Source organism: Aulonocara stuartgranti (assembly GCF_965226115.1).
Source record: "Aulonocara stuartgranti genome assembly, chromosome: 23".
Lineage (NCBI taxonomy): Eukaryota > Metazoa > Chordata > Actinopteri > Cichliformes > Cichlidae > Aulonocara > Aulonocara stuartgranti.
In genome coordinates this window covers 15644560-15669300 of record NC_138958.1, presented here as the reverse complement: position 1 = coordinate 15669300, position 24741 = coordinate 15644560, and the positions used below count along the sequence as shown (strand labels likewise).

Genomic DNA, 24741 nt, shown 5'->3' with positions numbered 1-24741 from the left:
ATTCAACAGTTTCTGTGGCTTTGTTGGTTTCATTGGAAATCGTGTACTTATATTGGCACTTTTGTTTCAAATGTTTTCACAGTATTGTAAGTAAAATCACTCTTTTTTTAATGCAATGAGCCAAGGCAGGCGACTTTGAAGGAAAAGAGGCTGAGAAAGCAGAGAAAGACACACACAGTGGGAGCAGAATTTTTCACTCTGCTTACATTCTTTGTATCGATTCAGAAACATTTACATGGGAAGGTTCACATTAGATTTTGCCAATAAATCTTTGAGGGTAATGCACAGAAACAATAAAATGATCAAAGACAAAAATAATTAAAGGTCAGATATAAAGATATGCATTAATAACCAGCCCAAAAAAATGGAAACATCAGTAACCCCATCCGGTTTCCTGCACCAGAAATATGTGACGCTGCCACGATACAAAAATGAACCTGGGAAATAATATTCACAGGTACATTCCCCATTTAAAAACCCTTTCTGTCTTTGATGCAATGCAGTCCAATTATAGTCCGATCAACCCAGGTCTAGTCTTGCTCCTCTTCGATCTCCTCTTTTTGAATGGGGAGGTCAGGGTTTCCTGCACCGGTGTCCAGCACCTGCAAGTTGGACAGGTATTTGAAGGAACTCTCATCTACGGCGTCCACAGACAGGGGGTTAAACCTTAAATTAAAAAAACAAGAAGAACAAAAACAAAACCAGATAGTTAATTGAAGTAGTCTTTTAATTACAAATTTTAAAGGCTCAAAGCAAAAAAAACAAAACAATGATCAACAGTCACATCTATAAAAATCTGTACAGCTGAGCATTGAGCAGAAGAATGTATGCTACGTATGCTACCCATTCTCTTATTTTAACACCGTCAAGCTCACAGGTGTCCACTGACTTTTATCTAAAACCATGTCTAATGCATATGGAATTTATTGCATTGATCACTGAAAATATTTGCATATGTTGTTCATAAAGTTTAAAAGTTAATTCACTAATAAATATACACAAAGGTCGCCCTTCCACTTCAACAACAGACACAAGCATTCCAGCAGCTTTAAATCGACTCGCGCGAAAGACTCCCAGCTGCAAAGGGATTTGGGTGGAAATAAAAAAAAATTCTTTTAAAGAGACAAAAAAGTCAAATGTGCCAGCAGCTGACACTAAAAACACGATGAGCCTGGAAGGGTTTAGGACTTGTAAACACTGGCTGTAAAGCAGCCAGCTTGAGGTTATATTTGAAATGAAATCGAACAAAAGCCATGAAAGAGCATGTCGGGAACCTCTTTCTTCTTGACTGACCGCTGTTTTAGCTGCAGGGCTCATGGGTATTAGCCTGCACTCTGTGGAATAAACCAAAGAGGAAAAATTTGCTGAATGCACACAAGTTAGCGGAGATGGGGAGATTAGATACCCCGCTGCAGTACTCTGCAAAATGAAACTGAGTCAGAATTTTCAACACATAGCAAATTTTACTGATTAGTAACAGACTAGAGAACAACATTGTTTCTGAAAATGGTTTATTTTTGTGAAGTAAAATCTATTCAGTTAGCATACATATTTTTTTAAATGATGAAAAGGGAAAAATCTAACAATGCAAATTAGCTTTAAAGTGTTGGATCAAAATTTAGTCTCATAAACACACTGCAGCTGGAGCCAAAAATCTCACATTTGGACTCTTCAGATCAAAAGTCCAGATTTCCTCTGGTCTTTTCAGCGACTCAACCATGAAGAACTGATTTCACATAGTCTGCTCATTTCTGGTTGAGATGTGTCTGTAGCATGACCTCTGTAAAGCATTAATGTGGCCTCTAATCTCAGGAGCTTTTAAGTGCTGATTTTTAAGGCTGGCGACTCTAATAACACTTTCCTTTCATTTGATGTTTTTATGACTAATGTTGAAGAAACTATAAAAGTTCAGAGTTTCAGAGAAAATTCAGAAATACCAGATCCAGATATGGAGGGTGTTTTGACTGCACTGTCTTTAAACAGTAGAATAAATTAAAATATGTTATACGGGGTGTATATGAGGTGATCCAATCTATTGTAATTTCCTTGCATGTTCTTTAGGAAACTGCCTATGCAGTAATTATGAACAATAATGCTGCGTCTGAAACTGAACATCTGGTATGAAATCAGTATCAGATGTACACACTACACACCTTTTGTATGATGTTCCTCTAAAGAACAGCTGGTAATTAATTTGACACTTGATAATTCAGGCTTTTATTTCAAACTTAATAATATTTTTTCTGAAAAAGATTTAATGATGATGAAGATATTTTTGTTCTAGGATCAGTGTACATTTTTTTTAGAAAGGTTATTTAACAGGGGGGAAAAACAAACATTACTGTGCATTTAAAAATGAGTGCAAAATAGTGTTGATATATTGCATTTTGGGTTAGGGTTTTTGTTTTTTGTTTGTTTGTTTTTTGCAAAATGGCTCAATAAAGCCCAGATAATGTTTTGGTCAAAGAGGATTTTAAAAAAACTCAAGACAAAGACATCACATTCATGTTGTAGCCACACAAGGATCAAAGCTTTTCATGTATTGTGGATTGTTACAGCTGCCCTTTGTCTTGCCAAGAACTCAGTTTCATTTAGCTGTTAAGCACAGCTCATAATCTTATCAAATGTTTCCATTTTTGGACTTTATCTATTGTTATCTTTATTTTCATTGACATACAAATTTGAGATGTGCGCAAACAGATGATTATACTCTGCTGTCCTCTCTAGCCTGCATAGAAATATTAGTCAGTAAATGATTCATATTATATCAAAACTTGAGAAATGTTGGCTCTTGATGATAAGATGTTAAAGAGGCTTGGCAGACGGCAGAACCTGTCTCTTTGCAGCAGGAGGTTGCAAACAAGTTGCACAGTAAGACAAATGACAGCCATGTAAAGAAACATCGGTCTGTGGTAATATTTTCTAGGACAGGAGTGTCAAACCTGCCAGAAAGTCTAATCCATACCACTGCAAAATCTAAAAACTGCAGCCTGTCATCAATTACTCCATGTTTTATATCTCCATTATTATAAAATATTTTTACTGGTTCAGCCGACTTGAGGTCAAAGTGGGCTGCGTGTGGCACATGAACTAAAAAGAGTTTGACACCTCTGTCCTAGAAAATGGGCAGATGTATGTAGGCTGTTAGAGTGAAGTGCCACTCGACTGGATCAATCTGTAACCACATCCTACACAAGTGCAGACACGTTAACCTGCAAGCAACCTGCAATTCCCCAAACCAATCAGACGCTGTGTGAGTGTGCTGTCGACACAGCAGTATTTAAGATATGAACTGGTTATCGATGAATGTGATTAACACTTTCAACTGACTGGAATTTTTGCACAAACAATGTTTGACACGATGTTCAGTTTTCTCACTGCTGCTGTTTAGTAATTTTATTTTTTCATGTTTTTCTTCATGTTTTCATTTTCTTTATTTTTTATAGTTCTGTTTTGTTTTGTCTTTTACTATAAGTTGGCTGTGCATATTAAAGGCTTTTTTTTTCTTGTCCTGTCCAGCAGTTTAACGTCGGAATTGTTGTCTGAAGGCCAAAAAATGCCCAGCAAATTTACTTTCACAGGTGTAGCATTACGATATTCACTATAATGGTCCACCTGGTCGTCATATTTTACTAGAACTTTTTTTTTTTTTTGGATTATTACAACCATAACAGACAAGACTGGGGGACAGAAACAAAAAAAGAAAGAAAATAAAGAAATGTAACAGAAAGAGAAGGAGAGAAAAATAAAGGGGAAGAAGAGGGATGAAGAGAGAAAGGAACCTGCCAGGTGCCCGACAGAGGCAGGGAGCCTCTGGCGGCAAAACAGCACACACCTAAACATTCAAACCCCGGACACCGAAGACCACCAATGGCGGCAGGTGGGGGCACCAGCCACTGGCATGGATTGTGGCGTCGGGAAATAGGCCCCACACCTGGTCCCCCAGGCCTGGCATGTTCTAAGAGAGAGGGAGAGTCTAAGACCTGACTTGACACATAGACAAACAGTCATACACAGGTCTTGATGCATGCTCAATCATCCAGGTAAGTAAATCTCCAAAAGTTTATTCTGTTCATCTGGACGTAACGTTTTCAGTGGGAGAAATGTTTCATCACTCATCCAAGTGGCTTCCCCAATCTTATAAACAGTACATTTGCATAATGACTGAAACTAGCACCAATCACTGGCCCACCCAACCCCACTGCAGAGGAAAGACTACACCCAACCCCAACCCAACATTCAGTCAACTCCCAGACTACATAAAACAATAGACACCCAGGTTGAGCCCATCCTCCACCTCTGGTAGATCCCCCCTCCTGCAGAGTGATCTCCTCAAAAGTATAGAGCACCTGCAAAACATGGTAAAAACCTCCCTGCCAGCTAAAGGGGCCTCCAGTTCCACCAATGCACCGAATCCTCCTGGGCCAGGGACAGGCCCCAATGCACGCACCAACCCAACTTCCACTAGATGATGGAGCCAATCAAAGGAGCTCAGAGAGATTGGCCTGATGCAGTGGCAGAAGCTGTCTCAAGACTGATATGATCCGACAAATGGTCTCTATATTGGTTTTAAGGTCTCTAAGATTATTTTCATTTGTCGAGTTCATAAGGACAGTCTTCTTAGTGATGGATAAGGTGCCGAGGTGTTCATCTCCATAGTAACATCATCTAGGCTGCCCAAAAAGCAAACTAAAGGGGAGGCTCGAATGTTACATTTTATACACTTTGATAAGTCTTCACATATCCGGCACCAAAACCTCTGAACTGGTGGACAGAACCAAAGAGTGTTGATGTAATTGTCAGGTGTATTGCCTTGACGGTGTGACCATGGTGCACTCTATGTAGTATTTTGTATTTTATTAATTGTAGATTGGGGTTTCTAATCATTTTAGAGGTTTTTAAACATGTCTGATACCAGAAGTTGTGGTCAAAGCTGGCTGATAGATCCGCCCCCCATTTCACAATAGGAAGGGATAATGACTCATCTGTTTTCAACAGTGTTTTGTATATTTTAGATAAGAATTGTAATTGATTTAATTAGGTGAAAATTCCTTTATCAATATAGACTATAATTTGTTGGTCTAAAAATCTACTCTTGTTAATCCCATATTGTAATACTAATATGTCAAATGAAATTAAATTTATTCATTGAAATATATATTCCAAGAACTCAATTCCTTTACCTGCAATCTTTGAAGTCTAGCATATAATTTTTTTGTAAGATGTCAGAGTTGTTCCAGATAGGTTAAGATTATATATTAATATATATATTCATATTATATTAATGCTTAATCTTAATATGTATGCTTTTAAAGCATACAAGTCATTTGAGCTAATGAATATTAGGCCCGAAATCTCTACATTATTACATAGTGCCTATTCTATGTCTAGCCGCGGCTCATTTGGAGGCTATGTTTTAACAATCTTGAGATGTATTGTAGCGTGTTGGCTAAGAAGTAGTTGTGAAAGTTAGGCAGATGTAGTCCTCCTCTTGGTCCTATGTAGAGCCAAGTCTAAAACCGCGGCCTTGCCCCAACTTTTTAACCAATCATGTTAACATTCTGTTTTTATGACAAATAATAAAAAGTGTTTACTGCCTGGATTTGGTGCTCTTTTGTTCGTTCGGTTTGCTGAATGGAGGAAGAGACGCGGCATCATTATTAATCTAAACCTTCAAAAGCTTATTAAATAGAGGAAAACAAATACTTTGAGTTTGGATGAACCCAACAGTTTCAAAAACCAAAGTTGCAAATAAAAAGTTCCACTTAACTCTATAAATGCTTTTTCTGTATCTAGAGACAATTATGTAGTTTGTTTTTACTGCAAGAACAGTCTATTAAATTAAGTAAGCTACGTGTATTTATTAATGAATGCCTCCCTGTTATTAAACAAGTTTGGTCAGGAAGTGTTATGAGGGGTGCTATCTTCTCTAATCTTTTTCAGAGGGCTTTGTAGATTATTTTAAGGTCAATATTAAAAAGGGATATTGGATGAAAGCTGATGGGAAATACAGTGTCTTTGCCTGGTTTCAGGCTTGACTGGCTGATAATTTTGGAATGGTTATGTTATCAAGAAACTGATCAACTTCATCTTCCGATGGGTTTACCTCTGGTGAATATAAAGTTTTTTTTAAAGTCCCTGAATGTGTTGTTTATTCTTTCAGGATCATAAACTGTATTCCCAGTTAAGTCTTTCACTGGAAATACAGGGAATATTTTGTTTCTTGTTAAAATTTTTGCAGTGGAAGTCTTTGCAGTAGAAATATTCTTTTTTTTTTTTTTAATCCAAATTTGATTTAATTCTAGTTTTGCTTTACGTATTTTGCTCAACATTTCCTGTTCCAGCGAGGACACACAGGCTTCTCCTAAGGATTTAATGTTTTTCTCTAATTCATGAATACGTTTGTTTTCTCTTTTCATCCCTGACTCCAAGAAAGCAGATGCTGATGTTCCAGGCAGGCCATTATTGTGTAAATATGAAGCCCACTCGTTTTTAAAATATTTAATAAAATCTTCATCTTTAAGTAATGATGAATTAAATCTCCAGTTTGTGGCAGAATGAACTTGATGAAATAATTCAGACGAGAGTAAGAGTGATGGACATGTGAGAAGAAAGTATATTCCCGACATGCAGGTGTTTTAAGTTCATCTGCAGCTGTGGCAGATCTATGAGTCTCTTGTAGTAAGACAACGTTTTTTTTTAAGCTGGTTAAATATCTTCTACTTTAAAGTCGTTCTTCTATTGCACGAGTATCCTACCCCCAGTGAAGATCAATGCATTTGGAAAACAGATTTGTGCTTGAAGGCCTATGCTTGAACATGTAATGCAATAAAACAGCTTTTGCAAACAAGTGTTTAAGAGTTTAATTCATCCTGGTGGTCCCTGTGCAGAGAACAGGTGACATCAGCAGTAACGGGGCCATTTCAATGGTTTAAGAGTGTGGAAGAGGCTTGTTAGCAAAACTGAGTATAAAGCAGATCTAGTACTTCTAGATGCTTCTGCTTCTTCTGTTCAGTTTTTATTGTTTAGAGCTGAAGTTTAATTACATCAATATGACTCACTTTTTATTATTTTTTGATCTCTAATTTACAGGTTTGAGCAGCTGGAAGTAAATGCATATTTTAATCCATAAAGAAAATTGTTTATCCACAGAAGCTGTTGTTATTCGTGTTGATCTTAAAGTATTTACTGGCTAAATTGGGTAAAAGGGTTTAAAGTTGTCTATTTGGGGTTAAAGAAATAAAAAAATCAGGGCATGAAAATATACAGCTAAAGACTAAATATATTTACTTTACTTGTGAGTCCCTTACCGGAGGAAGATGCCTTTGATGTTGGGAGTGCCTTCAAAAGCTGAACCATGAATACTGGAGATGCGGTTGTTTTGCAGGTATATGTATTCCAGAGACTCGGGTAGGTCAGCGGGGATGTGTGTCATTAGGTTACCAGACAGGTCCAGCGTCTAAAAATTAAAGATGCATAATTAATAACAAACCTCCTGGAAAATTTAGTCTGTATCAAACCATTAGCCCTACTTATCTGGAATGAATGATTCTGGGAATGAATGATTCATTCCCAGAATCATTACTTTCAAATTTTGCATTGCAGGTTTCTGCCATTGCTGGCAGTGTTATTGTGCTGCCTTATATTTTGGCGAAGACTACAGCAAGCATATTGTCTTGTAAAAATTGTGATGGAAAAATTGTTATACAACAATCTATTTAGGATCATTGAATGGTTTTTGCCAGCTGCAGCAATTCCTTAGATTTTTGACTGGGGTTATATCCCAGTAAATATTTCCATTTTTGTCAACGTCAAGTTTTAAATAGAAAGTTCCCATTGATAATGTTACTGTAAATGTAAACGTAAACAATATGACCAGTCTTGACTTTTAATTTTATAACATCTAAATCCCTAATGTCCAACCAATAGCCACTTTGCTTGGTATAAAAAAATTCTATGTTTGCCCTTTTCTGCACCATACCAAACTGTCATTTAGTGAAAGATCAGGGAGGAACCTAGTACTAAACCTTTATAAAGTTCCTAAATATTCAGATTCATGCTGTATACAAACATCATTGCCAAGCTTTTTTTTTTCAGTGACTATCCCACTTGTGTCACTTCCACTCACTGTGAGCGCAGTGAGCTCCATCCAGGCTCCCTGGTAGACTGAGTTCAGTTTCAGCTGGTTATTACTCAGGATCAGCTTTCGTAACTTCTCCATCTTTGTCAGCGTACCATCTGGTATAGAGTTGATCAGGTTGTTCTTGATTTCGAGCACGTGCAGACTGCGAGGAAGGCCCCTGGGCATTGAGGTAAGGCTGTTCCCCGACAGGTCCAGGGTTTCCAGCAGACGTAGCTTCCTAAAAGCCTCACGTTGCATCTTGGGGCTGGTAAGCTTATTGTAGCTGAGGTTGAGTTCTATCAGCGTGTACAACAAGGTTAAGTCGTTGCGGCCAATTTCAGAAATAGAGTTATGGAGCAGCATTAAGGTCTTTGCTCGCCGAGGCAAGCCTCTGGGAACACGCTCCAGCAAATTGTTGTGCATGTGAAGAGTGTGCAGCTTTTTCAAGCCCTAGTGAAAAGCAAATTTAAGATTTCAAATGGGTGATCCACTGTTGCATAATGTTCATTGCCATGCTGTTGTACAAATTACTCCTTCCAACTTGTCCTTACAATTTAAATTGGATCATTTATATCATCCATATTTACCTGGAAGGCAGCTGGGTGGATAGAACGGGAACGAAGTTTGTTATTGTGGAGGAGCAGGTATTCAAGATTTCGGGCTGACGTTAGAGCATCTCCAGGGATACTGCGGATGTCGTTCTTCTCCAAGTGTAGCAGCACAAGACTGCGAGGGAGACCCTTTGGGACAACGCTGAGGTTGTTATTTGACAAATCCAAACACTCAAGGCTGCTGAGTTGGCTAGAAGCAAAGAAAAGGAAGGATATGATGTTGTCTTTGTAGAGAATTTGCCCTTGAAAGGATAGTTTTGATATTTACACAGCTGGCAATGGCAAGATGTTGAAATCTGTTTATTGATAAACTTCATGAGTGAAGATTTTTGTCCACCTGAAAGTCTCATTGTCCATGCCCTCATTGCTGAGAAGGTTGTTCTGAAGATATAATTCTCTGAGATTGGGCAAGCTGTCAAAAGCTCCTGCTGGGATTTTCTCCAGCTTGTTTCTCTGTAACAAAAGAATATTAACATTGTTAATGTAAGGTGGAATCACAAAGTTCAGCAACTGCACCCACAAAAAGAAGAAATCATAGCTGGGTTAAATTTGGCCAACCTCCCTTGATAGGTAGAGCCTTTTGGTTACCTGCACCACTTCAAGTGCTGCTTTTGATGCAATTTTCTGAAAGTAGTGTTCTGTCTATCTGCACTGCAGATGTACTGAGACTGGATCTGCTTAAAGATGAGAGCAAACATCAAGTTCTTTTTTCAAAATGACCTGATTTTATAGTCAAGGATTGTCTGGAATGGAAAGCTGGAGACCAAGGAGAAGTTCTTAATCAAAACGTCCAGTGTCAAAGTTCAAAAGAGGCACACCAGGAGCGCTTGTTTTTTTGTGACATTTACTAAGTTTTTCACTATGATATCCTCTCCCTGGGACGGTCAACACAGAATTGCACTGTGACATTGTGTGGGATGTAGTATAGGCAACATTGTAAACTGGAAAACAGTTTGTTGAAAACAGACATGCGCAACACAATTTTTGCTCACCTCCTGCTCTTTTTGCCTGAATTTGACTCCTGCTACTTCAAGTTAAAGGGTCGCTGGTTGAAACATGGGAAAAAATGTCTGTAGCCAGGTACACACAAAAATACACATGAATATATATACTACCTGTCAAAAGTTTTATAACACCCCAATTACCAATTTTTTATTGGAAATGACGCAGTTTAATGTCTCATTGCACTCTGAAATGAAAGAAAAGTACAAATAAGAAATTGGAGTTAAAAAAAAACGTATGCAATCAATTTATAGACAAAAATGTATTCTAAACTTTTGACCCTTCAAAGTAGCCACCTTTGGCAGATATAACAGCTGAACACACCCGTGGCCTTCTTTCTACAACAGAAATCAAATATTCTTCAGAAAGTTCTTCCCATATCTGTTGCCAACGTTCCCATAAATGTGTGGCACTTGTAGACTGCTTTGCTTTCACACTTCTGTCCAGTTCATGCCAGACCAGCTCGATGGGGTTTAATACCAGAGATTGTACTGGCCACTTCATATTTTCAAGCTTACCATCTTCTTCTTTTTACCTCAGGCATGGCTTGGACTTGTTTTGGGTCATTATCTTGCTGCAGGATGAACCCCTGACCAACTAGGCACATACCAGTAGGTACTGCATGGCGCTGCAGAATGCAGTGGTAGATTTTGGGTCGGGAAGCTTCACACTCTATACAAGTCTTCCAGTCCTCAGTAGTCCAATGGTGCCGTTTCATGGTCCAGGCAAGTCTCTTTGTCTTATTCTGTGATCTTAGCAATGGCTTTCTTTCGGCAACGTGTCCTGTCAAACTCACAGCACAAAGTCTTCTCTTCACAGCTGAAGCTGAGACTTGCTTACTATGACCACTATTAAGCTGTGCTTGAAGCTGTTGCACAGTGAGCCCCCTATCACGCAAGCTGTTAACTCTCCGAAACTTGACGTCTGCTTCAGGTGTGGCTCTGGGTCTGCCAGACCTCTTCCTGTCAGAGTTTGCCCCAGGTTCTGAGTGCCTTTTCATGGTGAAGATGGCGGCGCGCACAGACGCAGCGGCCCGGAGCTCCTACACTTTTGCACTTTTGGTGGTACTGTGTATTATTTCACACAGTCTGGGGTTACTTCAATACAACAGAGATGATCTACTCTCTTCCCCCTCCTGCCCCCCCCTCTTTCTTAAATAGATAACTATCATATCTGATATCATATCTCACAGTACAATAATATTGAATGGGTTGTATTGTTGTATTTCTGTCATGTTTCTCAGGTCTTTGTCTGAATTTCTACGAACATTATTGCTAAGGATTGTCTTATTGCATTGGAGTCACACTGGGTTAAATATGTACACTTGGGTTTTAAGGGGTATTTATTATTTTCTTCTCTTTTTTTTGGGTTGTATGGAAGCCCCAAACGCAATTTCATTGTTCTTGACAATGACAATAAATAAATACTACTACTACTACTGAAGGAAACTGTACTTACTGACACCTTAACTTTCTTTGCAATTTCTCTGTAGGAAAGACCTACACGTCTGTCTTCCATTGTTAATTGCCTTTTTTATTACCATTTTAGTAGCAACACACACACTACTGTCTGCAGTACAATACTGTTCAACTGATGCTCACAAGGGTATGGTACCACAGTGTTTTCCAACACTGGGGTTCTAAGTGATCAAGAAAAGTTGGAACATTTGTAGGAATTACTAGGCTTGGTCAACCTCCATTGCTGCAGAACAGCTTTAAATTGTTAACCCATTTTGTGTTCCCTGAAAAAGGCTTTTTTGTACAGTTCTGAAATGTACATTAATTTTCCGTTTTAGGTAACCTTACCTTTTTTTATAACCCCTGGCATTTCACCACTTACCTTTGTACCATTTCAAGATATTAATTGGACTTGAATAACTTGAACTGCAATAAATAACTGAAAAAATTGGGGTGTACTAAAACTTTTGACCAGTAGTGTATGTGCACATACCATAGATATGTAAAGCACTTGAAATGTTGCAGTGATGCCCAAGGTGACTACCTACAGGCCAAATTTAATTCTGCATTTTTATGTACAAAGCTTTAGTTTAGGATTACATCTGTACATTTATGAATTATGAATTAAACAAACATCTTAAACCCACTACTGTCCAAGTATAATGCGATGTTAAACCTTCAGATGAAGACGGTAAAGAGTCGGAGGCAGGTTCTTGGGAACAACCCTCAAGAAGTTGCTAGACATGGTTAGGATCTCCAGGTTGTCAGAAGCATTGAACATATGTTCAGGGAGACCTGCATCAGTCAGCTTGTTGTTATGGAGATACACAGACCTGGGGACCACGACCATGAGACATGTGTTAACTGAGTAACTAAAGGAATCTGGGGTAAATTTACACAAACATGCACATCTCTTACCTCAGTTTTGGCTTATGACCAAATGTATATGGAAAGATCCTTGTAAGCTGATTAGCAGCGAAATCAGCACTGACCAAAGAGGGGGGCAGGACCTTTGGTGCTAAGGTGAGCTGCAAGCACAAAAAACCATGACGGGATATGATGTTGAGCATTTTTAATTAAACTATCAAGCGATATTCACAAACCCCTGACCACGATAAGGTGGCAATTCATGGAGGGGCTACCCCAAATTAATATGACACAATTATTAGTGTGCTAACAAGAAAACACACTTAAGATAATGATCACAGATCTCACTAAATATTTTACTATGCTTTGAAGATTAAACGATCATTTCTATTTATTTTATGCTTTTAACATCTTTCCCGGTCATGTTGTTCTATGGAGCTATTGCACTTGAAATGACAAGCCCTGCAAAATTATATCCATACAGTATATATTGGGACAACTACAGCAACGGGAAATCTCTAAAAAATAGAGATATGGCATATCTGAAAATGTTCATGTGCATAGTGTTTGGTCCTATGGGTTGTTCTGTAAGGCTCTGTAATTCTATTTTTTGATACAAGGACTTATTGAATACTTATTTGTTTTGACACAGGCATGCTGTCATCCCAAATATGTGTGGCATAAAAGCCATGTTTTCCTCATTTTTGTCATCCCCTGCTAAAAACTAACACTACAGTGTACACAATAACAGGAAATTGAAAAATGAGAGAAGCATCACTGAGATTAGATGTTCATTTATGGATTAAAGTAGCATCGGTGTCTTTAAAGATTAGCGAGAATTTAAAAATCCTCTATTCTTTTCGGATCCTATGTTGTGAGGGCACAAATAAATCCATCCTTTTTCTCTTGTTCCCTGTGACTGAAAGGTCAGTAACATTTTAGCTCCAAACAGATGGCACAGCCATACTGGAAGAGATCACAAGCATAAGCTTGTACACACTATATGAGCAGCAACTATACAACCTCCCTCTGTTAGCTGACACTGTCAGTCAAGCAGAACACAGCTGAGAGAAATATCTAAACTCCCGCTGTATGACTCACCTTGTTATTTGCCAAGTATAAATAAGCCAGTTGTTCGAGCATCTCAAACCCTTCATCTTCAAGGCCTGTTGAAAAGAAACAAGGATTTTTGACACATTGTTCTTGACTTACACCCTTTAACAGAATAAAACATATTTACCAGACCTGTATCACTTATCAGTTTTGGCACTGGTCCCAAAATTGACCAGAGGATTGTAGATTTTAGAAGAAATGGTATTAGTTGCAGGTTTATCGATCATAAGATTGTGGCTTATGTCCTGTTTGGACCTTTGTGCTTTGCAGTTTTGGGGGGGTTTGTACACTCATTGTTTACTTTCACATTCACCCACTTGTTAGGCACTACAAACCAGTTCATTAGGGTTTGGAAAAGACTGTGGTCTTTCTTTTTGATAAATTATCATTTTAGAGAGACTCCCTAATTACATGACATCAGCAACTTTGACAAAATGGTGCTATTTTTGCCTTGGGAATCAAGAATATCCTGTTTTGTTTCAAATTGATGTATGTTTATGAAAGCTGGAGGTGTATGCACAATTAAAATCCTTTGAACTTGCTGAATTTTCTACCAGTTTGTAAGCAGTTTGGGATTTCTGCTTGAATTTTGTGTTTTTCCACGGGCCACCGTGACAGACTATTAATTAAGTAGGAAAAGGTTCAGGCACCCAAGAGGATGGTTAATCATTTTAAGTAAGTAAATGAATATTTTCTGATAGTTAGTTTGAAAATGTGTTAAAATATTTTGATCAAAACAAACACTTTTGTTAGACAGATACCACATGGTAACCCGGATCTTTTCCATTGTGGCACTTTGATCTTACATTTACCAAAAAGGGTTCCATTACGGCAACATTTTTTATTCAACATTAGCAATAAAAACAGAAGCCAGCTGCTAGCACAGAAAAACCATTTAAGCTGTCTGTTCATCTTAACAGCAGCATGATCCAGAATAATATTAACCAATATTTATGGAGTTAGACCAATGAGACCATCACAGGAGAATACAGAGGCTGAGCCAGTAGGAGCAAACAGTGGGCAGGTGTGACGTTTGTTTTTTTTGTCTCTGTTGGCAGTGCAAAGTAAAAACTGAGCAGACAGCAGCAGGAAGGTTGCTAGAGTATTAAAGTTACACTGTGACAGAACAAAAACCCTAACGTTAGCTAACTGTAGCTACTTGACATAGTCAAACAGCATTTTGTTAGCAGTGTCTGAATAACAGTAAGGACCACATCTCCATCCAGCTGATCTAAGTGAAATTGGTAAGTTTACAATTAATTGCCCCTTGGGGATAAATAAAGTCTCTCTGATTGTGATTTTGATTCTGACATCTTTAATATTCTGCAGCTGTAAGCATCTAATCAGTTATTTATCTGGCATGCTAAATGTAGAAGTGCTCTTTTTCCTATAATTGTTTGTTCAAGTGTTCAACAACTGAAGATGCAGGATTTGTGTTATCTCTTTATCACTTGTAAGATAAGGAGCAGTTCCTCTCCAGCTTTCTCCAGCGTAATTTTCGGTCTTTCTCTTTTTTTTTCTGAGGATAATATGGCAGATATCTATAAATTACATGGCTTGCTGCGTGGTACAGCTGCCACGTACAGCCAGTACAAGAAGTTTGTGCTTCATGTTTGGTAAGTAAAGTTACTGTATTTTATTAGTTGCTTACTTAGCAATAAGTAGCAAATGTGTGTCCAATACACCTGAACAGTTTATTAATTCAGCTTGCTAGCATTAGCCGATAACTTAGCACACCATCTTACTGTGCACCAGAACCTTGACATGACAGTCTAAAACCAGCTTTATGGTCCCTATAAGACAGTAAGCTTTTCCAACTTTGCAAAACTTGTTCTAGATCAAGGCTAAGACTTTTCGATCAAAGGAAAACTGATTCTTATGTTCCCATTAATTGTTCTTTATTTCATGAATGTGCCTCTCAGCCGCGAGGACCAGTTATTAGAGGAAATGAACAAAACAACTGCATTTCCTCTGCTGCATTCAGGTTTATTTTGAAGGTATTTTGGTACCATAAATAGTTAGTCAAATTATAGATACTTAAACCAAGGCCAGACTAACTACTAATCAAAAATTGCAGACAGGCAAAAGCTCTAATTTCTACAAAATGGGTCAACACAGATCGACATCTGAGAATGAAAAACACAAAAAACAAAAGGAATTCGACAGGGCCTCAGAAAACAACCTCAAAAACATGTCTTGTAAGCTGTTCCCACTTTGAACAGCAGGTTCCTGCTGAGTGTTTAGATTGTGTGACAGTGTTTACCATCTGAGGTGAGCCAGTTATTCTGAAGATTAAGAGTCTCAAGCTGATGCAGATGGGAAATATGCTCGACCGTTATCTCCTCGATCTTGTTGTTCTAGCATCAGAAAACACAACACAGATTGTAAATGCAGGACTCCAAACTTTGGTTTTGTGTTGGTATTTATGGGAGTACATGAAAGACCTGTAGAGAGAGCTGGCGGGTTTTTTCCGACAGCTTAGCAGGGAACTCGATGAGGTTGACTCCGGGGCAGTCCACTACCCTCTCTGCTGTACAGCTGCAATCCTGCGGACAGATTTCCGGCTCAGATTTCGTCACCTCTGTTGCAGTTTCTGTTTCCTCTGTTGGCTCTTCCTCCTCCTCTTCCTCTGGTTCAACAGAGGCCTGGCACTGCACCAACACCCAGGCCAAGAGCAGCACACTCAGGGCGTGCAGGATGGAATGCTTGAGAAAGGCCATCTCTCCTGTTGCACAAGAACATGGATAGTAAAGTTATAAACATCAGGTCAGTGAGTATTTTTTTCCTGGAAACAGGACCTCACACGCTACAGTCTTTGGCTATTAAAACAGTCAAACATGGTTACAATAAAAATACTGTCTTAATTCAGCTAGATGTGCCATGCCATGTATTTTGTTCTTTATTGTTCTTTGTTCACTTTAGTTTACTAGATTTCCCCTCGTGCTTGTACCCCCTTTGTCCCCCTCCACGTATCTGTGAGTCCCCACGCCTCGTTCCTCCTCCTCGTGTTTTATTTCATGTTTTCCCCAGCCTGTTATGTCTCTGCTCTCCCCGTGTTCTCTCCTCCCCTCCTGTCTGCACCTCTGTGTACTTCCTGTTTTACTTTGACAGTCTCCTGTCAGTATGAACCTAAACTGGGAGATTCAAAAGGAACTGCCTCATGAGGAAACACACGGACGGGCACACAGTCATGAGGGAGACGGGGACATAAATACACAGAGGATTAACGAGAGACATGGGAACACACGGGGAACACAGCTGACACAGATAATCATAACGAGACAGGGCCTTTAACTTCTGTCAGCAATAAAGCTGTATTTTCTATTTCCATTTTCAATTTAATTGGATAGAATTTATTTATATAATTTATATTAAAAAAAAACATTTACTTATATAATGACAAAAATTAAAATAAATACTAAAGTTGAAGTTGAGCAGCCCTTGTAACAGTTGGGAGGAAAAACTTTCCTTTCCACGTGTGACCCAGTTGTAATCGCAGTTCATTGACCAGTCAGGTTTGAGCAGAAATTGGTTGCATGCAGGTAAACAGTCTGTGTGGAGAGCAAAAAGAGGAGTCCAACTGCCAAAATATGATGTCAAAAACCACTGGCTGTTGTCTGAAAACAGTTTAAATATATCTGCATTCATAAACACCATGCACCACCATGATCATCATCTTGATCTGAGAAACTGGCCTGCTCACATGCACTCCATGAATCGACTTTGAGTTTTTAGGGTGACGTAATCAGATTCTTGACACCACTACAAAGAAGCAGTTGTTATATTGTGAGGAAAGAAAACAACAGGCCAGCAACTCTATAAATCCATACCTGCAAATTTACCATCCAGTCCAGGAGAGAAACAACTTGTGAATTCATAGATTCAAACTTGTTTTTTCAAGTAGCAGATTGTTTTGTGGTCTATTCCAGGTCACTAAATAAACTACACTGTGAGAGTTAAATCTCTGCCATCATCACACATTCTCTGGTTTTGTTTTGACTGCATCATTTCAAAGCTCTGGAAAAAGATATCAACAGCTGAAGAGAAAAGAAATTGCTTTCTTACTGTATGTTTCCTGTATTGAACACCTCTTGACATTTCTTCCTGGTGAGAGACAACTGGCAACCTGACTGATCCTAAGTGAATGACTAAAAGATAAGAAAAAGAGCCCTGCTTCAAGAAGGTGTGATGACTATATATGATACATAAGCTGAAAGGGGACTGTAGATTTTAACACCAAAATACAATTAAAAGTAAGAAGTACGTTCAGTGTGTAAAACAGCTGTATAATTGCGCAGCTGTTTGCAGCCTCTGTTGCAGCACACAGGGGCTGCTGAAATGCATAAAAAGAATACTGGGAATCTGTGTGCACAGTTTGTTAAAGCAAGCAGAAAAGCATCTCTGCAGAGCAGAACATGGCTGTTTCTCAATCAGTGGGATTTCCACCACCAGTGTGGTTGGCTTATGTTGGCTTAACCCTAACACAAACACATGTAATGGTTGTGGAAAGCCATCTCATATTCTGCAGAGACTTCTACTTAAGTTTAGTAGAAAACTCTGGTTCGTAACCTTTTTAGCTCGGGTAGGATTTTAACGAATGTCTATCTTTAAGTCAGCTATTTTCTAATTAGACGTGCTGACTAGTAAACAGAACCAGCTGGGAAGTCAGAAACAGTTTGGAGAGGGCAGTCATTTTGAAAACAATACTCACTGCACGAACTATCTTTCTATTGTATTACCTAAATCAGTGGTGTCGAACTCCAGGCCTCGAGGGCCGGTGTCCTGCAAGTTTTAGATCTCACCCTGGGTCAACACACCTGAATCAAATGATTAGTTCATTACCAGGCCTCTGGAGAACTTCAAGACATGTTGAGGAGGTCATTTAGCCATTTAAATCAGCTGTGTTGGATCAAGGACACATCTAAAACCTGCAGGACACCGGCCCTCGAGGCCTGGAGTTCAACATTTGTGATCTAAATCAAGCCTGTAGCTGTGACTTCACTGGCCAACAGGCTCTCACAGGACACTAATTAGTACAGCTACAAACATGAAGTTTACAGCAAGGTTTAGTTATTATTGTGATCTGGAAAAATTTGCAAAATTCCTTCTGCCTCGTAGGTTTGATCCAGAATAATATATCTTCATAATTAAGGAATGCGTTGTTTTTAAAAAGTTGTGGAGATACTTGTGTTTTACAGAGGATGAATCCCAATGACTTTGTGTTCTTCAAACCTTTGCACTGATTACCATGAAATTTGGTTAAGAAGTCCACGTTCCCCTCTGGATGACCAACAATAACTGTCGCTCATCAAAAGCTTCAGACTGGGTTTAGAGCAAAAATGTGGGACAAAAACTCTACTTTACAAACCAGAGATATGGAATTTGTATAGTGTGTGCATTTGTCAAGCAGCGAGTCATTCTACAATGTGCCTGTGAAGCACATTGTAGAATGACTTTTGATCAGTTATTTAAGAATGATAAATGTTATTCTTTTTAAGAACAAGTTCTCAAAGAGTAAAATTGCGGCTCTGTGCTTTATGCTAAGATATAGGGAAATTAAAAGAGACATTTTTTTTCTTCTTTTTTCTGTGAAGTTAATCTGGTTGAATGCTTTTCAGGTCTGACCTGAAGTAAACAATTCAATTAGCCACCTGGAATGGTCATTGTGTTAGCTTGCTTTAGAGATTTCCATCCAGGACAACTTGCAATCTGACCTAATTTTCCTTAGTTTATTAGATTCTTTCCTCGGCCATGGTGCCAGCAGCTAAATAGTAAAAATTTCCAAGCGTGTCTGCACTTGTCAGATCATCTCTCTTCCAAAGTTGGAAATATGTTCTGGAAAATTACTTGGGCTAATTAAGAAGCAAGGTCAGTCTGTGGTGAATTGTGTAAGAGATTCTTCAATCAATCCCAAATCATTGTGCAATGCCGACGTATTCTAAGTTTATCTGTCGTTTTTCACACATGTACAAGACATTGGTGCACATAATGTGATTCATCACTGTTGCTTTCAAATGCTGGCCTCAATTCATCAATTTGCACATTGTATTTCTGTCATGGTCCCTGGTCTGGTTCCAGGGGTTTTGAGTTGCTTTGGCGTTTTGGGATCCTTGTTTATTATAATTTTAATTTCAGCTTAATTTCATTATGATTCTAAAACCTTGTTTTTAGTTCTAGTTACTGTTTTCTAATTATTGAGTTCTGAGTTATGTCTGCACTTGATTATAGTTATATTATTTATTTGTTTGATGATTCAAAACAAAAAAAAGAATACTTCAAGATCCATTTTGAAGACTCTTGATTGTATGTATCACGTGAGGTCACATACTATTTTAATATTAGCTATACTGCTCACACTGACCTTACAAAAACTGGATTTAAATACTTTGTTTCTTATAAATGAAACAAGATACAACGCTAACACTATGAAACTGCGCCCTCTGATGTCATTTAAAAAGTTATATGTATTTATCTGCAAGCACTCTTTAGTCCTTGTATTATGTGTCTCACCTGAAAGCAAGATCATTTCAATAATATTAGTAATAATAATAATAATAATAATAATGACAATTTAGCTTTTTTTGTTAAACTTCCTCCTTCTGTCTTGTCTTTATGTGTTCAGCTCTGATGTTTTTCATCCATGTTTCAGCATCTCTGATTTTTAATTATGATTGTCGTTCCTTTCCTGTTTTCTTCTGTTTAACTATTTTAATCTTGTTTTGGGGTTTAGTTCTGCCTGTTGATTGTCTTGATTATGTTGAGCTCTGTCTTGCTCCTAACCTGTCTCCACTTCCCTACTCTGCACTGCGTGTGGTAATAGTCCCATCTTCCCTTTGTCCTTTGACAGTGCATCTGCTTATCTAGCATATTCCCTGTTTGGTCTGAATTCATCAGTAAGCCTTTGGATTTCTGCTTTATGGTCATTGTGGACTTTGTTATTTCTGTCTTTGTGTGACTTTCTCCTCGTGTCATCCTCTGAAAACATACTGGGGTTTTCAACTCTGCACTTTTTAGCTAAAAGATCTGCATAGGAAAGCAGGGTTTTTAGCATGACTGGTCTCCCCTGACATTACCTGTCTGTGATATTTTATCTGACAGAAATCTATGGCTAAAATCAGGTTCCTGGCTAAAAATGTGTACTATATTTGAGTTAATGAAAGATCAATTAACACAACTAATTGACAATGCAAAGTTATGCTGGTGATTTTCCTTTGTTTCTGGGTAAAAACAAATTTTCATACACATTTCTTTCTATACAAGCATATTATTATTGTTGTTATACCTGGCAAAGTATAACCACTTCATTTGAAACATATAAGACAGATAATCAGACTGCACTGACTGAACCTGTAGTGTCCAGATGTGGGTCTTACATCATCCCAATGTTTTTAACTGCATACTACTGTTGTTTTTTCATGCATATAAACAATCTTTATAACTTCATTACAAAGGTTGGTATTTTCAAGATGAAGGAATGTACAAAGAAAAAATCTACACATCAATAAGAAGCTGATTTTATTACAGCAACATGATGTTCAGCTTTGGGTTTAACAGCTGAACATTCAAAACATATCATGCTATGGTACGAAGAGTAAAATGCACTTATAATAAACGTTTACATGAGATGTGCCACTTTGTCAGTTTTGTTGATTATTTTTGTAAACAGTCAGATGGTGAATCAGTATGAATTATGGGATGGCATTATTGTTAAATGTGTTCTCTGCAGAAGGAGTCAATAATGTATGCAATGAAGAGAGGAGAGGAGAAAAACTCTGCACTCTAAAAAGAACAGGGTAAAATGGTTTAGGTTTGCAAAGCTACATCTGAGCAAACCACAAGACTTCTAGAACAATGTCCTTTGGACAAATGAGACCATAGTGGACATGTTTAGTCATAACGCACAGTGCCACATTTGGCAACCACCAAACACAACAAATCTGCACAAACACATACCAACTATCAGGCACAGTAATGGAGGGGTGAAGATTTAGACTTGTTTTATACCCGCGGGGCCTAGGCATCTTGTGGTCATTGAGTCATCAATGAACTCCTCTGCATGCCGAAGTAATTTAAAGAGTCAATTCTAGATAAGCTTGTGCAAGCACAATGAGCCTGAGCACAGCAAATCTACAACATGGCTAAAAAAGAGAAGAATTGAGGTGTTGCAGTGACCCAGAAGTCCTGACCTCAACCTGACTAACATGTTATGGTGGGACCTTAACTCTACATAAATGAACTGAAGCAACATCGTAAAGAAGAGAGTGCCAGAATTGGATGATGTGAGAGACTGATAAAGTCATACAGAAAACTATTACTTCGAGTGACTGGTAAACTTTCTAAGCAAAACTGACTATTAGACCACACCTCTGGATTTAGGCATTGGAGTCTTGAGACAACATTTCCATCAACAGGCCAAACTGAGCTATATAACTTAACTAAAAGTTAAGCTAGAGTGGGAGTACATTATACATGCTTCCTTTCCAGTGGCCAACAGGGACTGACTTCTGTAATTTATAAAAACATTCAGTTTTACAGAGGTCTATCAGAAAGTAGCCCACATGCTCACCTGTAACCTCAGTAAACACTTTTTATCTCTAAATTCATAGCTTCAAGTCTTATTGAGTACAATGTCAAGTTAATGTTGTAAATTACAATCGCCATGAAAGACCAAAAAGACACTAAGCACAGCAGTTAGATAATCCCCATGTGCCATGATGTTTTATGTCAAAAGGCTAAGATGGCAACAATAAACACAGTCAACTTGAGGCTTCATAATGGAACTGTCCTAACACATGGCTATGTCCATCTTTTATATACAGTCTATACTTTAATCCAAACTTATTGTGTTGAATGATTATTCAAAAACCAAACAACCCTTTCAGATAAAAAATATATTTTTGACATTTAGATACAAGTAGGCTGTTAAATACTGCAAGAAACAAAAAAGAAAGGAATCATTTAACAGTGCATCACAATCCATTATATTTTTAAAGCAATTTCATGGCTAGCATTAATATAAAATGCATCCTTCCACAACCCTTTCAATCCACTAACACTGAATCCTGACGCACCATTCTGTCTAAAACAAATGAAACTGTGTTATGTACGCACCAGGTCAACAAGAAAAGAGAGACAACTCTGTGTCTGAAACTTCAATCTTCACCAACTGCACGGTCTAGTTGGGAAAAGAACATTTATCACCCATGACAGCTTGATCTTGTTTCATTTCAAATAGTTTTTCAGAAGAACCCCGAAAAATGCAACAAAAAAAACCTCAAACAAAAAACACATCGTGTGGTCTAATCGCTATAGGTCAGCACTGCTTACATGACACTTGTGCTTTGATAAAGCCAGGGAAAATTATCCTTCTAATCATCTCCTCTAATGCTGGCAGAGATACTCCACTCAAGGCAACTCTCAAGGTACAGGTATAAAAGCCATTTATCAGAGGAGCTCTTTCTGCTCGTCACTCCACAGTATCTATCAGAGGAACAGCAGTGCACACACGCAGAAAACTCACAGTACAGCATGCACACACCCACAGCAAAATGCACTTTGTACGATGTCGACAACAGCCAGAATCAAAACATCAGAGCATCCAGGGGTTAAAGAGGAGTTTAAAGCAATCGAGAAGTTGACAACACTATGGTACCTTATTATTTAGAGACTTGAAGTGAGAACAGCCTTTAGATACTATGCATTTAAAATGTAATTATCTTGTTTTCATGCTGTTTAGCTCGTTCTCAGCAGAGGCTGTAAAGTAGTTTGACTGTGCAGATTGTCTAAAATGCAGATACCAGAATGGTCATGCATGGATGAATGACACTCAAAGCTCAGTCTAAGCTCATATAAATGCAACAGCCACCCATAAAACATGCGGCAGTAAAGTCTACAAAGTAAAATGATGGTCTCCTGCTTTACTTTACCCCTTCCGAACAATGTTAGCTGAAACGCACTGAAGTCTGACTTCCAGTTCAAACACAGGCTGTCCCATAGTAGGCTTGGAGTCACACAGCCACTCCAGATACCCTCCAGATGTGAGAGCGAAGTGGGAGTGGGAGAGGGAAAGTTAAGGGAAAGACAGCCAGGCAAGAGTGAAAAAGGAAAGGAGTGAGTAAGAGAGACAGCTCTGACCTGACAGGGAGCCAAAAACACAAATTCTTTCCTTTTTTCTCATATTTTTTCCCCATGTTTCCCTCGTTTTCTCCTCACAGCATGCCATTTCAGTTTAAATGTAATAACTTTGTGCTTTGTTAACTTCTGGTAAATTTGTGTCTGGATTTGACAACAACTAACAAACTTAAACTGTAAAGCAGTGATTATACATTCAGTGTATAAAAAAAAAAAAAATCTTGGATGCACTTGCTCAATCAGTCTAGTTCTCCAGGGCACGCTGATTTGTAAACCAGTGTAGTGCAGACTGCTGATAAGAGCTGCTAAAATAGCTATGAAAATCCAATCTGTTTACAGCGGTGTGCTCTCAGATAGCTTTCATTTGGGAGACAGACAGATTAGTCATCTGAAAATAAATTAAAAAGTGGAAGAACAGCATGCCAAAAAGGAGTGACAGGATATGATCTAATATCCCATGTGTTTCCACACTTTTCAACAAGCACCTCCTACAGTAGTGTGTGAACATCTGCTACCATTAAGGTGCATCAGCACAGTTAATCTGAATATAATTTACATGGCTTTGGGGATGATTTGATGCCAAATTATTGTCTTTTTTTATTATTTTGATTATGTGAGTGAGCAAGTTAATCTTTATTCACACAATTGCCTTTGTGTGTGTGTTTGGAAGAAAACTTAAGGTTTTGAAGTTTTGATGGTTAAAAACAAGCTCAAATAATCGCTAAATGATTTCTTGAATATGAAGAAGAGTTCATTGTAATCCAATGACATCAAATCTCTATACGGTAGAGCACCTTTGGGATGTGGTTGAATGGAACAAATCTGCTGCAAGTGTTTGGTAATATTGTGTTAGTATGGACCAGCATCTCTGAGGAATGTTTCCAGCATCTTGCTGAATCTATGCCATAATTCATTAGGGCAGTTCTGTGGAAAAAACAGCCCCTGACCCCAACCACAGCAGAATTAAGACTCATCAGTCCAGGCAATGTTTTTTCAATCTCCTCGTCTAACTTTGGTGAGCCTAAGTGAACTTTAGCCTCTGTTTCTTGTTTCCTCAGCTAACAGGTCTGGCACCTGGCCGTGGTCTTCTGTTCCTCTTGTCCATCAGCTTCAAGGTTCAACAGAGTGTGTTCAGAGATGCTCTTCTTCATACCCTTGTATATAGAGAGTGGTTATTTGACTTACCCTTGCCTTCCTTTCCTTGAAGCAATCCGACCAGTTTCCTCTGACCTCAGACATAAACAAAGCATTTTTGTCCAAAATAAATGCCAATCACTAGGTATTTTTTTCTTTTTCAGAACATTTTCTTTTTTTCTTAAACTCTACAGATGGTTATGCAGGAAAATCCCAACACATCAGCAGTTTCAGAAATACTCAGACTAGCCCATCTGGCACCAGCAACAATGCCACATTCAAAGTCACTCATATGACCTTTCTT

The 24741-nt window shown here is 38.4% G+C and overlaps 1 protein-coding gene across 1 annotated transcript; it reads right to left on the bottom strand.

Moving 5' to 3' along the window:
• Positions 1-84: 84 nt before the first annotated feature.
• Positions 85-17285, bottom strand: podn (podocan). Its single transcript, XM_082524085.1, is given in 12 exon segments — positions 85-666; positions 7311-7459; positions 8129-8572; positions 8710-8923; positions 9071-9186; positions 11869-12025; positions 12111-12220; positions 13161-13225; positions 15436-15529; positions 15617-15897; positions 17238-17265; positions 17268-17285. Coding segments are annotated over 12 exon segments (1797 nt in total). The 5' UTR covers positions 17271-17285; the 3' UTR covers positions 85-530.
• Positions 17286-24741: the final 7456 nt, after the last annotated feature.